The 13,359-nt window shown below is 51.9% G+C and overlaps 1 protein-coding gene across 2 annotated transcripts in view; it reads left to right on the forward strand.

Annotated features, from left to right (window-relative positions):
- The window catches only part of Srebf2 (sterol regulatory element binding transcription factor 2), a 57,369-nt gene extending 44,282 nt beyond the window's left edge, over positions 1-13,087 (forward strand). For both annotated transcript variants that reach the window (XM_021216403.2, XM_029547860.1), the window contains exons 12-19: positions 463-631; positions 2,312-2,429; positions 3,208-3,317; positions 4,680-4,812; positions 6,190-6,358; positions 8,134-8,319; positions 11,637-11,748; positions 12,119-13,087. In XM_021216403.2, coding sequence (XP_021072062.1) covers positions 463-631; positions 2,312-2,429; positions 3,208-3,317; positions 4,680-4,812; positions 6,190-6,358; positions 8,134-8,319; positions 11,637-11,748; positions 12,119-12,339 — 1,218 coding nt within the window. In that variant the 3' untranslated portion in view covers positions 12,340-13,087. The remainder of the gene's footprint in view (positions 1-462; positions 632-2,311; positions 2,430-3,207; positions 3,318-4,679; positions 4,813-6,189; positions 6,359-8,133; positions 8,320-11,636; positions 11,749-12,118) is intronic.
- The last annotated feature ends 272 nt before the right edge of the window (positions 13,088-13,359 follow it).

The raw sequence follows: 13,359 nt of genomic DNA on the forward strand, positions 1-13,359 counted from the left end.
AAAAAAAAAAAAAAAAAAAAAAAAAAACACAATTTACCTAAGTACTACGAAGTTTTAATGACCTGAGAAGTCCCAGGAGCTACTTGGGCTATCTGAGCGGCTACTTGGGCTATCTGAGCGGCTACTTGGCTAGGTACTCACAGTGTCACAGGTAAAGTTGCGGACTTCTGAGGCCCCTTCCTAAATAAATAACTGGAAGCCAGAGGTGAAAGATGAGTGTGTTCCAGAAGGCTTAGATAGTCTTGGCAGGACGGGGCATAGCAAGAACCCCACTGCATGTGTCCCGCCCCCCGCCCTGCTCCATGGCGGGACTTAACTCTCAAGCCTGAGAGCTTTCATAGAACGTAACGTCTCTTGTCTCTGTGGTGGGATCCCTTTGGGACTCACTCAGGGCCTGTCTTCCATTCCCCTTCCCCAGCATTCTGCTACCTTGATGTCACACCTGGTCCTTTTCTTTCACAGAGCTACTTCTTAAATCGTGCCCAGAGTCTGTGTGGCCCAGAACATAGCACTGTCCCCGACTCCCTGCGCTGGCTCTGCCATCCCTTGGGCCAGAAGTTTTTCATGGAGCGAAGCTGGTCGATCAAGGCAGCAGCCAAGGAGAGCCTGTACTGCTCCCAGAGGAACCCAGGTGAGGGTGCTTTCTCCACTGCGCAGAGCTGGTGACAGGCGCGTCACAGGAGACTAGAGACTCAGATGTCTCCACCTTATTTTTTTTTCTTTTCCTCTTTTTTGAGTTTCATAAAAGATAAGTAACTTTCTTGAGGTCAGAGCCTATCTGCGACTTAGCTCGGTTTGCAGCTCTGCTGTGTAGCCTATGGTCACTACATGACAGGGCCACACATGATAAGTTGTGATTAAGCACCAGCTATATTCTTAGCCCTTGTTCTAGACACTTTAGAGACATCAGAGGTATGGGGTGTGCTGTTCCCTGACCTCGGGGCCTTCTGGCCCCATTGGGAGGGCAGAGAGCCATACACGGAGCAGTTAGGGAACAATAGGCGGCGGCAGGCAGTCACCAGTGCTCAGGATGGTGACAGGGACAGGGCTCCAGGCACTGGAAGGAGATGCAGGCTTTCTGTCTCTGGGATTTGATAGTGATTGGAATGGACTTGCCCGGGCTTAGCGTGCAGAGGCTGGCAGGGTGGACTCACACAGGGAAGGAACACTGGAGTGTTTGTCTGCCGTGGTCTCTCTGCCGAGTGGGGAGTCAGGCTCCGTGAGTACAGAGTGGATGTCAGCCATGGGGAGCGGGGAGCTTGTGGTTTGGTTTTTGTGCAGTATCAGGATAATGTGTGACACCAAAGATCAAAGAGTTAACAAGAAAGAAAGACAAAGGCATTCCAACTCCTCAGACAGCTTTGTCCACAGGGCAGACCTCCCACAAACCTGCTGGTCCTCCTGCACGTCCCGCGGCCAAGCCTTCTCACAGAGAAAGTGTCCAGAAATGTCCCTCCTCCTCTTGGCCAAATGGGACTGGAAATGGAATGGACGAGTGACTCTGTAATCAGGGCCTACCAGAAAAGGGACTTGTCAGCCATTATGTGCTTTCCAGGCCCCTGTCTAGCCAGCTTAGGCCGGGCGTGACTGATCCCAGGAGACTTGGGCTTCTCCACAGCCAGGAGAGCTGTAGCTCACTGTCCTCTTGTCTTTCTTGGCCATCAGTTCTCACAAAGACAGAAAGTCTCTCAACGTTATATTCTCTTTTTCTTAATAAGGCAGTACAGCCATTACCTTATACCTCCAACTTGGAACTTCCGAGCCCCACACCAGTGTGGTGTGCGCCTGCATGGACACACATGCCCTATGGGGGTAGTTTAGAACCACACAAAGGCCTGGGCTGTCTTGGCACGCTCATGGGCTAATTCCTTCCTTCTTTTTTTTTATTTTTTTATTTTTTTTAGATTTGTTCATTTTGTTTGTGTCTGGTAGGGGCAGGGGCCGAGGTACTCAGGTCAGAGCTGTTTATAGGAGCCGGTTCTCCCCTACTGTGCTAGCTGCAGGGTTGAACTCGGTCATCAAGCTTGGTGGCAGGCACGTTTACTCACTGAGATATCTTGCCAGCCCCTAAAGGGTAATCCTGGGTTTGGTTAAGAAAGATTGGGTCCCTGTTATAGGCACAGCCATCTCTTCAAGTCTCTTTCCCTACCTTTTTACACTGTAAACAGTCTTTTTTTTTTTTTTTTTTTCTTACTAAACAAGACTGGAATCTAAAGTGTCACAGGTGCTAAACATGCCTGTTGTCACTGAGATGTCCCCTCAGCTCCAGAAGGGCTCATGAGTATGACCCATAACCCTTCTTTCTCTTCAGCCGACCCCATTGCCCAGGTACACCAGGCTTTCTGCAAAAACCTGCTGGAAAGAGCAGTGGAGTCCTTGGTGAAGCCTCAGGCCAAGAAGAAGGCAGGCGACCAGGAAGAAGAGAGCTGGTAAGATCCCCAGGCCTTGTGTCTGCCTTGGGGCCAGTGCCCTTGGGTGACATTCCTCACCAGAACAGTGGCCAGCTTTTCGGGTCGGTGGTCTGACTCAGACCCCACAATGCCCCATTTTTCACCGGGTACTTCCCTTCACCCACTGGGGCTAATTGTCAGGGCAAGTTAGAAATGGATGCGTTTGCTTTTGCTTTTGGGGACAGAGAGCAGTGAACTGTTGAGAGAGATGGAGTGAGATACGGAGAGCTCACCAGGCAGGCACAGCTGGCCTGGAGAGTTGGAAACCCAGCTTGCAGTGAACATGGCTTCTCTGTCACAGATTAATGCCCGATAAACCGAAAGATACCAGAGTCCCACCATCCCAAGTCCCAATTGGTGTGCACCTGAGGAATGAGGGAGGGACAGTCCTACCTAGGCAGTAGGAAATTTCTGGAAGAATGTGGCTTTGGAGTCTAGTCTGGAGGAAGAGGCAAGGTTGTCCACAGAGGGAGGGAAGCCGAGCCTAGGGTCTTTGCTGGCACAGGGAAGAACATCAGCAGAAGGCCGGCCTGTGAAGCAAGTCTCTCCTTCGCATGGGCAGAACTTGATCTGCTGGAGATGGTGGGAAAAGGGAGCTAGACAGGGCCATTCAGTCTTAGAATTGGATCTCTAAGCAGCCAAGCTTAGAGGTGTAAGCACGCATGTGGGTATGTCAGGCTATACCATACATAGGTGTGGTCTTTCTGTAGGTCATAAACATGGCACCACCACCCTTTTTTTTTTTAAATCTTTTTAGTGAATTTTCCAGTGCTCTAGAGTATTTGAAGTTACTTCATTCTTTTGTGGACTCTGTGGGATTTGTGACCTCGCCATTCTCCAGCAGTTCTGTGCTCAGGTCAGCCCTTGGTGAGTATCTGGGTAGCTCCGCAGTCCTGAGAGTGTTCAGCGTACTCTGTCCGGCCCCCATTCCCCTGCCCCTCCAGAATCAGGAGTACATCTCAGAGCATCTTCCCTAGTCCTCGGTTTGTATCTGTGTCCTCCAGGATGCCTCAGCCCAGAGTTGTCCCTCATGAGCAACATTCTCTGAGCAGAGAATATTGGTCCTTGTATAAATGGAACAGCGAGTGGGTCATTACCACACTGAGGCCCTGGCTGGGTAGCTTAGGTCAGGACCCTTTCCATGTGCACATACAAGCCACAAAGGGTCTGAGTCCCTGAGGCTAGCTGGTGGTCACCTTAGCTACAGAAGGGCCCCGGAGCTGGCTTCCAACACTCTCCCAGCTGGGAAGGTTCCCTTCTTACCACCCAGCTCCCACGGCCTTGGCTACAGTCTCTCCTGCTGACTACTACACTGCCCTCAAAATGACAGTCCATCGGCTGCCACCTCTCAGCCTCTGAAGTGCCTGGGGGCATGGGATGCCAGGCAACCTCGGAAGGGTGCTCCCATCCTAGGGAGAGAAGGATCCCAGGGCAGCAGCTGAGGTAGTGTGGTTCATATTGACTTAGGGGTTAGAAGAATACACATTCTTACTCCTTTTCTGTCACCTGGCTGTCCCTCACTGGTCTCACGGGATCCCTGGTAACATAGTTTTACAGTTGAGAAACCTGAGACTCAGAAGGGAAACTACAGCAATAAAAACATAAATGTGCTTTGCTGGGCAGTGGTGGTGCACACCTTTAGCTCCAGCACTCGGGAGGCAGAGGCAGGCAGCTCTCTGCGTTCCAAACCAGTCTGGTCTACAGAGTGAGTTCCAGGACAGCCTGGGCTACACAGAGCAACCCTGTCTCAAAAAAAAAAAAAAAAAAATTTAAAATCTCTAACATTAAAGTGAACATTTTTGTTAAACTTCTATTCAAACCAGTTTCCTAACCATAAGAGTACCAAATATGGGATTACTGGGTTAATAGGGGTGAGCATGTTCAAGTTCTTTTTTTTTTTTTTTTGGTTTTTCGAGACAGGGTTTCTCTGTATAGCCCTGGCTGTCCTGGAACTCACTTGGTAGACCAGGCTGGCCTCGAACTCAGAAATCCGCCTGCCTCTGCCTCCCGAGTGCTGGGATTAAAGGCCTGCGCCACCAGGCCCGGCTCTTCTTTTTTTTTTTTTTTTTTTTNNTCAAGTTCTTGATACATACTACCAGGTCCTGAGGGAGAGTCACCTGAAGATTCCTTATCCATCATCACAGCCTAGAGATGCCACACGCCACTTAGTGTTCCTTAGACTTGGTTCCTATGGGTGCTTATGGTGCTTCCTTCTGTGTTCCCATGCAGGCCCCGATGTCATCTGTCGATGGTGGACGTCCGCAGTCACCATGGCCATCAGCTGGCTCCAGGGAGACGATGCAGCTGTGCGCTCTCGTTTTACTGAAGTAGAACGGGTCCCCAAGGCCCTGGAAGTGACCGAGTACGTAAGCTCCTTGGTCATTTATGTACTTCTCTCCAAGGGGATCTTAGTGAGGTAGCAGAAGGGAGCAGGTCCAGATAGCCATGTTGATCTGGGGTCAGAACTGTTTGACAGATGGGAGCTGGGGGAGGGGCAGAGGAACCACAGAGACTCTGATTCAGCCGAGCCCTTGGTGTGTGTTCTGCACAGAGCTCTCCAGGCGCCCTCGCTTAGCACGGTTGCTTAGAATGCCTCTTCCCTCTGCCTCCCTGATGCCATGCTGCATAGAGGAGATGGAAACAGCAGAGCCTGGCAGAGCCAGAAACAGCAATGTGATGTAGTTGCGGCCACTGCAAGGCAGTCCTGGAGCTTACGTGAACTCCAGTTCCTGTTTCCTTCCTGCTGTTCACTACTCCCCATCAGGCTGTTGGCTCTGTGTTTGCGCGTGCGTGTGTGTGTGTGTGACGGTACACATGGAGAAGTCAGAGGACAGCCTACAGGAATGGGTTCTTCTCTTCCACCTTGTAGGTTCTAGGGATCAAAAGTCCATCAACTTGATGATGGCAAACCCCTTTACATGCTGAGCCATCTCTCTGTCACCTGGGCAAGATGCATAAAGAGAGTCTTTGACATTCTTTTCAACACTTGTGTCTGAACCTTGGAGGTGTGCAACATTTAAAGATGAGCAAGCCTGCCTGCTGGTACCATGCATGGCGTTGGTTAGATCCGGGTGCTCTTGGTAACATTACAACATGCAGTGAGGCAGAAAGTCCCCTGGGGTCCTGTCCTAAAAGCCAAGACATTCTTGCCAAGAACAATTCTACGCAGAGCACCGATGGGCTGAGGAGTGCAAGGGAGTGGCCTGAGCTGTCTGTTTCATTGAGGCAGCCCAGATTTCAAGCCCCTGTCCGGTAAATACCCAGCCCCATACCTGCCCCACAGTAGCACTCCTACCTGAGTGTGTCTGCCTCTGACTCACCTGAAGATGCAGAAGCTCAACAAATAGGTTACCTAAAGTCACTGTGCCACTCAACCTCAGCCACAGCGGACTGCAAAGCTGCCTGACGGGCGGGCATCCCTGCCTGGGTTCCTCCTGGCTCCTCCGCCCTTCACAACCCAACATCCTGTCCCCAGGCCAGAGACTTGTAACACTGATTCTGAGTCTCCAGTCACCTCCAGGACTAGTGAAGGACTGAACAGGAACAGGCTTAACTCAGCTCAAAGCCAGCATTTCCTGTCTGGGGCTGGCTACAGGAGACCACAGTGACAGTATCACAGTGCCAGCAGATGCCACAGCGATGGAGGGTGTGATGATGCTGGCTGTTTAGACTCTTCCACCTGTTCATTACACAGCTAACCTGTGCTCACCTGCTTCTCTTCTCCCGCTCACTGCTCTAGGAGTCCCTTGGTGAAGGCCGTCTTCTATACCTGTAGAGCTATGCATGCCTCCCTCTCTGGGAAAGCTGACGGGCAGCAGAACTCCTTCTGTCATTGTGAGAGGGCCAGTGGTCACCTGTGGAACAGTCTCAATGTCAGCGGCACTACTTCTGATCCTTCACTTAACCACGTGAGTGGCAGCCCCTGGAGGGTTTGATGTGGTCTGTGTCAACACTCCCGCCCCAAGCTTACCTAGCCTGTTGGGCTCTCTGAGACATAGTAGGCTCCTCGAGCAGATGTACCTTTTGATTCCCGGGGCAAATGTGTTTGCACCTTCTCCTCTCCCTAGCTCCCTTACTCTCAGGTCCTGCTAGCTGGCAGTTTCCTCTAAGTCCCAAGTGAACAGGCCAGGGCTCTGCATTTGCCCCAGGTAGTCTGCTTCTCCCTCGGGCCTAGGCCAGCTGACAGCCCTGGTGCCTCTGGCCAGCTGCACACCTGGCGGGCAGCTGTGGTGCATTGTAGTTGCATTGCATGTTCTGGCAATACCTGTGCAATGTTTCCACAGTGCATCACGGAGGCCTGCCCTGACTGCCCACAGTGCCGTGGCCAAAGAGAGAGGACCTGGATCTAAGGGCACTGCTGAGGGCCTACCTAACCATCCTGGGGAATAAGGACAGTGTCACCCTTGGTCCCCTAGGAGAATGAGTGCTGTAACACCAGACAGGAGGGACGTTAGAACTAGCTGCTTTTCTGGGATTTGGTCTCAAGTGTCGCGATATTAGCAGGCTTGGGTGCTTTATGTAAGTTGGGACAGCATGTTGACCTTACAATGAGAGCCATTGTGTAGATCACAGGCTTGGGGGGCAAGCCATTGTTGGGCTTCCTGTTGGTCTCCCTTGGTGTGTTTCCTCCTGAGGAAACCATTGTCAGTCATATTTGAGGAACTATAAAGGTTTTTAAGGAACACCCTTGGAGCTGTGGTTCAGGGCGGGAGAATAGGCCTGGGAGAGCGTGGTCAGAGTGCAGGACCCAGTCCAGGCTCCTGCCCCATGCATGAAGATGCTGCTCCTACGCCCACAACTTAAGAAATGCCAGCTTTGCCTGGAGGAAGTTTCTCATCTGTGTCCCCTGAGGCTGTCAACAATCACAGGATAGTATGGCCAAGAGCTGGCACCTTGTGCAGGCACAGGGCAGAAGAGGTCTGGGCAGCATTGTACCCCAAGTCCAATGCCTGCAGGGACCACCTAGGAAGGATGAGAAGTGGCCTTCAGGGAATCTGCATGGTGTGTGTAGAACCCCTCTCCCCTTAGGTCCGCACATGCTACTGATGGCTTATTGGGCATCCAGGAGGTAGCCTCAACTCAGCAGTGGTTACACAGAATGTGCAGCTCCTGCGGTGCATGCGCAGAGTGCTGCCTTGTAAAAGGCTCATGACAGCTAAGCTGCCATTCCCATTTCATAGATGGGGAAAGCAAGGCTTAGGTTAAGTCACATGCCACGGTTCTGTAGCTGCCAAGACAAACATGAGAACACCGTGTGCCTCTGCCTTCCTGGTGGCCACCTCCTTCTTGTCCCTCCTCCCTCTGCCTTCTGTCCCAGGCTCCTCTGCAGCCTTAGTCAGCCCCTTGGTTCCTCTAGAGGAGAAAAACCTGGGGACCTCTGGGTGACGTGTCCTCCAGGCCCGTTGTGGGAGATGGAAAATGTACACCCCTCCCCACAATGCTGCCTCAGAGAGGATCTTCTCCCTCCCCTCCCTGCCACCGTGCTGTGTCCCTTTTAGAGCTTTGGCTTTCTTACCTGAGAACAGACCACACCCAGCTTGTGGTGGGCGGTGCAGGGTTCCTACCCCTGAGCTTTGTGCCCGGGAGCTGCTACCTGTTGGGCTGAGGGGCTGGCAAGGGGCTGGGGTCCCTGAATTGGGCAGGCACGGGCCAGTCACAGTCTCTCCCTGTGGTTCACCCCTAGGTGGTCCAGCTGTTCACCTGTGACCTGCTGCTGTCGCTGAGGACAGCACTGTGGCAAAAGCAGGCCAGCGCCAGCCAGCTCCTGGGTGAGACCTACCATGCGTCCGGCACTGAGCTGGCCGGCTTCCAGCGGGACCTGGGCAGCCTTCGAAGGCTGGCCCATAGCTTCCGCCCAGCCTACCGCAAGGTGAGGCCCAGCAGTCTGCTGGGATGTGCAGGCTAGTGGGGGTCGGGTCCAGCACTAAGATGGGGCCAGGGGGTCCTTTGCACACTGCTGTGCACCCGGCCCAGAGTCACGTGTCACCAACCAGACCTGCAAGAGTGGTCAGAGGACAGAGGAGCTAAGGAGCTCCCTCCCCAGCCCTGCCCACAAGGGCTCTCAATAGTTGTAACTAGTGAAGAATGGCAGCCTTGCCCGAGAACCACATGGAGACAGACCTTCACTCTAGTTTATTTTGTTAGTCACGTGGGAACTTTTCAGCCGTGCTGCCTTCTCTGACTGCAGCATCTGAGTTAAGCCTCTGAGGAAAGATGCACAACTGTGCTTCCTTAGATGCGAGTCATCCCTTCGTTGTTTACAGTGCTCATCAGCGTAATGCACTTGGGTTTGTTTTAAGCAGAGTCTCACTATATTCCCTAGGCTGGCCTTGAGTCTGCCTCAGCACCTTATATGTGGAGTCAGGCGCACATCTCCTGACGTGTGTGGCAGTCGGAGGCAGCAGTAAGGGGAGAGGTATAGATTGTACTAAACATTAGGGGAGTGGCTAGAACTTGCTATGACAACCAGGCCAGCCTCAAACTCACTGAGATCTATCTGACACCATCTCCCAGATGCTAGGATTGAAGGTGTGCACCATCGTGCCCAGCTTAAAAATATATTTAAATTTTTATTTGACACATAATAATAATACATATTATAAGTTATATATATAATTATATTACAAGTTAGTATATGACGTGTCATTATAATTGGCATATCCTTCACTTTTGTACTGATTAGCATACTTAGTTATAATGACAATAATTGATGGGTTTCATTGTGACATTCCCACACAAGCATACATATGTATATAATGTTACATATTTATGTGTGTGTGCTGGGCTCCTTTCAATCCCGCCAGCCTGTCCTTCCCAGTGCTGCCTGCCTCTCCTCTCCACTTCCCAATCAGTCCCCTTTCTACTCACGTGTTTCTTTGTTTCGTTTTGTAATGACCCAGTGAGTTTCATCGGGTTTTTCATAGACATGTGGGACATTGCCGATAGCCACACTACTGATTATAATGTCCTTAACTGCATATAGATGCTCACAAGAGGTCAGAGACCTCATGAGCTCACCTCCGTGACAGAAAGTTGGTGAGCCCAATCTTGTGCAGATCTTACGAGGAGAATTGTAGCGTCTGAATTCAGTGCACTGCTCTGTGCCTGAAGGCCCATGTTGCACGGCCCTGCTTCCCCCCTTCACCTCACCCTGTTGTTATTGTATGAGGATCCACATGCTGGAGCCTGAATTATTCTACGAGAGCAGAAGAGGACACAGTATCATAAGTGGCAAGGAAAGGAGTGAGCTGGGCTAGAAGGGGCACTGAGGGCCAAGGCTGTTGCTGGAGAAGAAACCCCTCAGCCGGAAGTACAGCCTCGGGTTATACTGAACACTGCAGCAAACCAAGACCACTGGCCCAGGAGAGAGATCCAGTCATCAGAGCGCGGGCAAATAGCCTAATTGGTAGTGTGCCTACCTACGATGCACAGAGCCCTCTATCATCCCAGTACCAAATACATCTCCAGTGTGATGGCATACACTTGTAATCCTAGCACTTGGGACATAAAGGCACAAGGATCAGGAACCAAACTCATCCTTGGCCACATAGTAAATTTGAGGCCAGCACAGGCTACATAAGTCTGTTCCTCAAGGGCTGGAGGGATGGCTCAGCAGTTAAGAGCACTGACTGCTCTTCCGAAGGTCCTGAGATCAATTCCCAGCAACCTCGTGATGGCTCACTACCATCTGTAATGGGATCTGATGCCCTCTTCTGGGCTGTCTCAAGTCAGCTACAGTGTACTTACATATAATAAATCTTTTTTAAAAAAAAAAAAAAAAAAAAGGCTTCCTCAAGAAGACAGACAGAAGTGTGCCCCATGGTTTGGGCTGAACCTCCCTTATGGAACCCATTCAGGTTAGACCTCTGGTCCTCACAGACTGGCTGGGACCAAATGCCTCCCCTAAAATGCCCTCCTTGGTGCCCGTCTTCACCCAGGAGGCTTCGTGTCCCCACCCAGCATCAGGAGCCACTCCAGAGGCTGAACCAGGACTATTGTAAGTTCAAGGCCAGCCTGGGCAACTTAGTAAGACCTTGTCTCAAAGTTGGAAGGGCTGAGGATGTCGCCCAGTGTGGAGAGCTTGCCAGGCGTGTGTAAGGTCCTAGTTTCTCTCTAAGACTGGGGAAAGACAAAAACGTTAGAGACCTAGACCTGGGCTTCCACCCACCAGTGGTTTCTGTTTTCCCACAAGCGGCCGATTTAGGCCAGTGAGATGGCTCAGCAGGTAAAGACTGGCTATTAAGCTTGGTGGCCTGCGTCCAATCCACAGCACCCACGTGGTGGTGGGAGAGAAGCAGCTCCCTCCCACAAACCGTCCCCAGACCTCCACGTGCACAGTGGAGCATTTACCCTCCACGCACATGTGCTCAGACACGCAAAGTAAATCCTGGTTTTCTGAGCTGGCATGGTAACCATACCTTTAATCCTAGCACTGTGGTGATAGAGGCAGGGGAATCACTGTACATTTGAAACCTGCCTGGTCTATATCAGGAGTTTTAGGCCAACCAGGACTACACAGTGTGACCCTGTCTCAAAACCAGAGACTGATCCCTGGAAACATGTTCCCAGTCTGACCAATCTGCAGCCCACGTGTGAGCAAGAGAGCACTTAGACCTTGAGATTTCTGGTCGTGTCGTGTCGTGTCGTGTGTGTGTGTGTGTGTGTGTGTGTGTGTGTGTGTGTGTGTGTTCGTTCGTTCCCCAATGTACAGAGGTGGTGAGATTTGGCTGTATTGCAGAGTCCTTCGGCATGTCCCTTATAAAGGACAGTGTTGAGTTACAGTGTCAAAGGGCTGAAGAAGACTTCCAGTCTAGACTCCATTCCTTTCTGAAGAAATAAGATATTGCACTTGATACTATCCTAGCTATTCCCCCTCATCCCTCTCTCTCCTCCTTTGTCCTTTTTTCTGACTGAGACACAGCCCTCAAGGACAAGGTGCCACCCAAACCCTAGAGGGTTGCTTTGCAACAGCAGGGAAGTTGCCTCTGGCTCCTATTTCTCCTGCCTGCTTCTGGCCTGTGCTCTGTCCTTTTCTCCATTCCTTTCTGAAGAAATAAGATATTGCACTCGATACTGTCCTTTCTCACTGTTGACATAGGTTCCTAGGTTGGCTTGAGGATAAGATAGGGACGCTGCGATTAGACAGGTCAGACCCAGAGTTTGACTGATGCCCCCTGTACCTCTCAGGTGTTCCTGCATGAAGCCACCGTGCGCCTGATGGCAGGAGCCAGCCCCACCCGTACACACCAGCTGCTGGAGCATAGCCTACGGCGGCGCCCCACTCAGAACACCAAGCACGGTAAGTGCCGCTGTGGCCTTACACTTGAGTAGCAGAGAGGGTGGAGGCCTGGTATCGGACAGGGTATTTCTACACTCTGCGTGACTCTCTTAGCTGCTTAGTGAGATGGGGACAAAAAGGAGGCAGCAAAATCCTTGTTAGCTTGAGGAATCAGGACATGGCTCTAAAAACTTAGGATGTCCTCTCAGTGCAGGAGCAAGGTAGAAGTTGCATGGGTTTGACTACCTCAGCCCCCTCAGCTGCCGGGTTCATCTTCTGAGAGGGCAGGAAAGAGAACAGAAGACACCTCCACTGGACGAGGGGGTGCGCTCAACAAATGAGGCCGCACAAACTCCTTGGGACGGTGCTTATGTAAATGTCATTCCCACAGGAGAGGTAGACACCTGGCCTGGCCAACGAGAACGAGCTACTGCCATCCTGCTGGCCTGCCGCCATCTTCCCCTCTCTTTCCTGTCTTCCCCGGGCCAGCGGGCAGTGCTGCTGGCTGAAGCTGCCCGCACCCTGGAGAAGGTGGGTGACCGCCGTTCCTGCAATGACTGCCAGCAGATGATTGTCAAGCTGGGCGGTGGCACTGCCATCGCTGCCTCCTGACCACCGTCTGGGGCCTGGTCCACTTCTTTCCACCTTTGTCTCTTTCTCCTGGGATCTTCCCTCTGTCTCCCAGACTGTCTCCCCATCTGTTTTTCCCTCCTCCAAGAGCTGTGAGGATGAAGGCAAGACTGACTTTCCTAGCTGTTACCTGCCAAGGCTTTTGGATCATTTCGGGCCAGTAGGACCATGGGCAGAGCTCCTTGACACTGCTGTGGTAAATCCACGGTCCAAGCCCAGGCGGGCTGAGAAGAGAGATGGCCTGAGCAGGAACGTGCTCTCCTCGTTTGAAGCAACATGGGGCGCTGCGAGCCCCTCCCAGCCCTCTAGAGACTGTCTCCTTTCTGCCTCTGGTTTTCTTTGTTGTTGTTACGTTTCGTTTCTGTTTTTGTTTTTAATCAGGCTTTCTCTGGGAACTAGGTCTCGCACCAGAGAGCATTTTGCATTCTGGACTTGACAGACTCGCCCCTTTTTATACAGATGTTTTTATATGTGTGTGCTTGGGCCTGCCGTGATGCGGGCAAAGTTGCCGTGGCATCTTTGTTCCTCTCCCTGGGTCTGCACTCCCTCCCCTGTGCCTGACTAAGCCTGTTCATTGTTCTTTCATCCTTACAAGGGACAGCCAGGGAGGGAGGGAGCCCGGCCCTGGGGAGGTGGGTGGGAGGGAGGCAGGGGCAGGTCTAGGGATGGGTGAAAAATAATGTCGGCATTGTTTTTTAATTTTTTAAAAAATAAATGGTATCTTATTTAATTGTCCTGTTCCTTCCCACCCCTCCACCCCGAGATGGCCGCCTGAGCTCAGGGTAGGCCCATGGGGCTGGTCAGGATGAGGCCACCATTGGGCCTGAGTTCCAGGGGCCTTCAGCATGACTTGTTTGTCCCTCCTCCCCACCCTCACTCCTACCTCCCATAGAAGGGTATTTTTATCCCTAATTCCTGTCTGAATAAGCCAGGGTGGCAGACACTGGTCCCAAACCTTCCCCAGCAGCCAGCCTCTCATTTTCAGGGTAGGCAGCAGGAATC

This window comes from Mus pahari, chromosome 17 (assembly GCF_900095145.1).
Source record: "Mus pahari chromosome 17, PAHARI_EIJ_v1.1, whole genome shotgun sequence".
Lineage (NCBI taxonomy): Eukaryota > Metazoa > Chordata > Mammalia > Rodentia > Muridae > Mus > Mus pahari.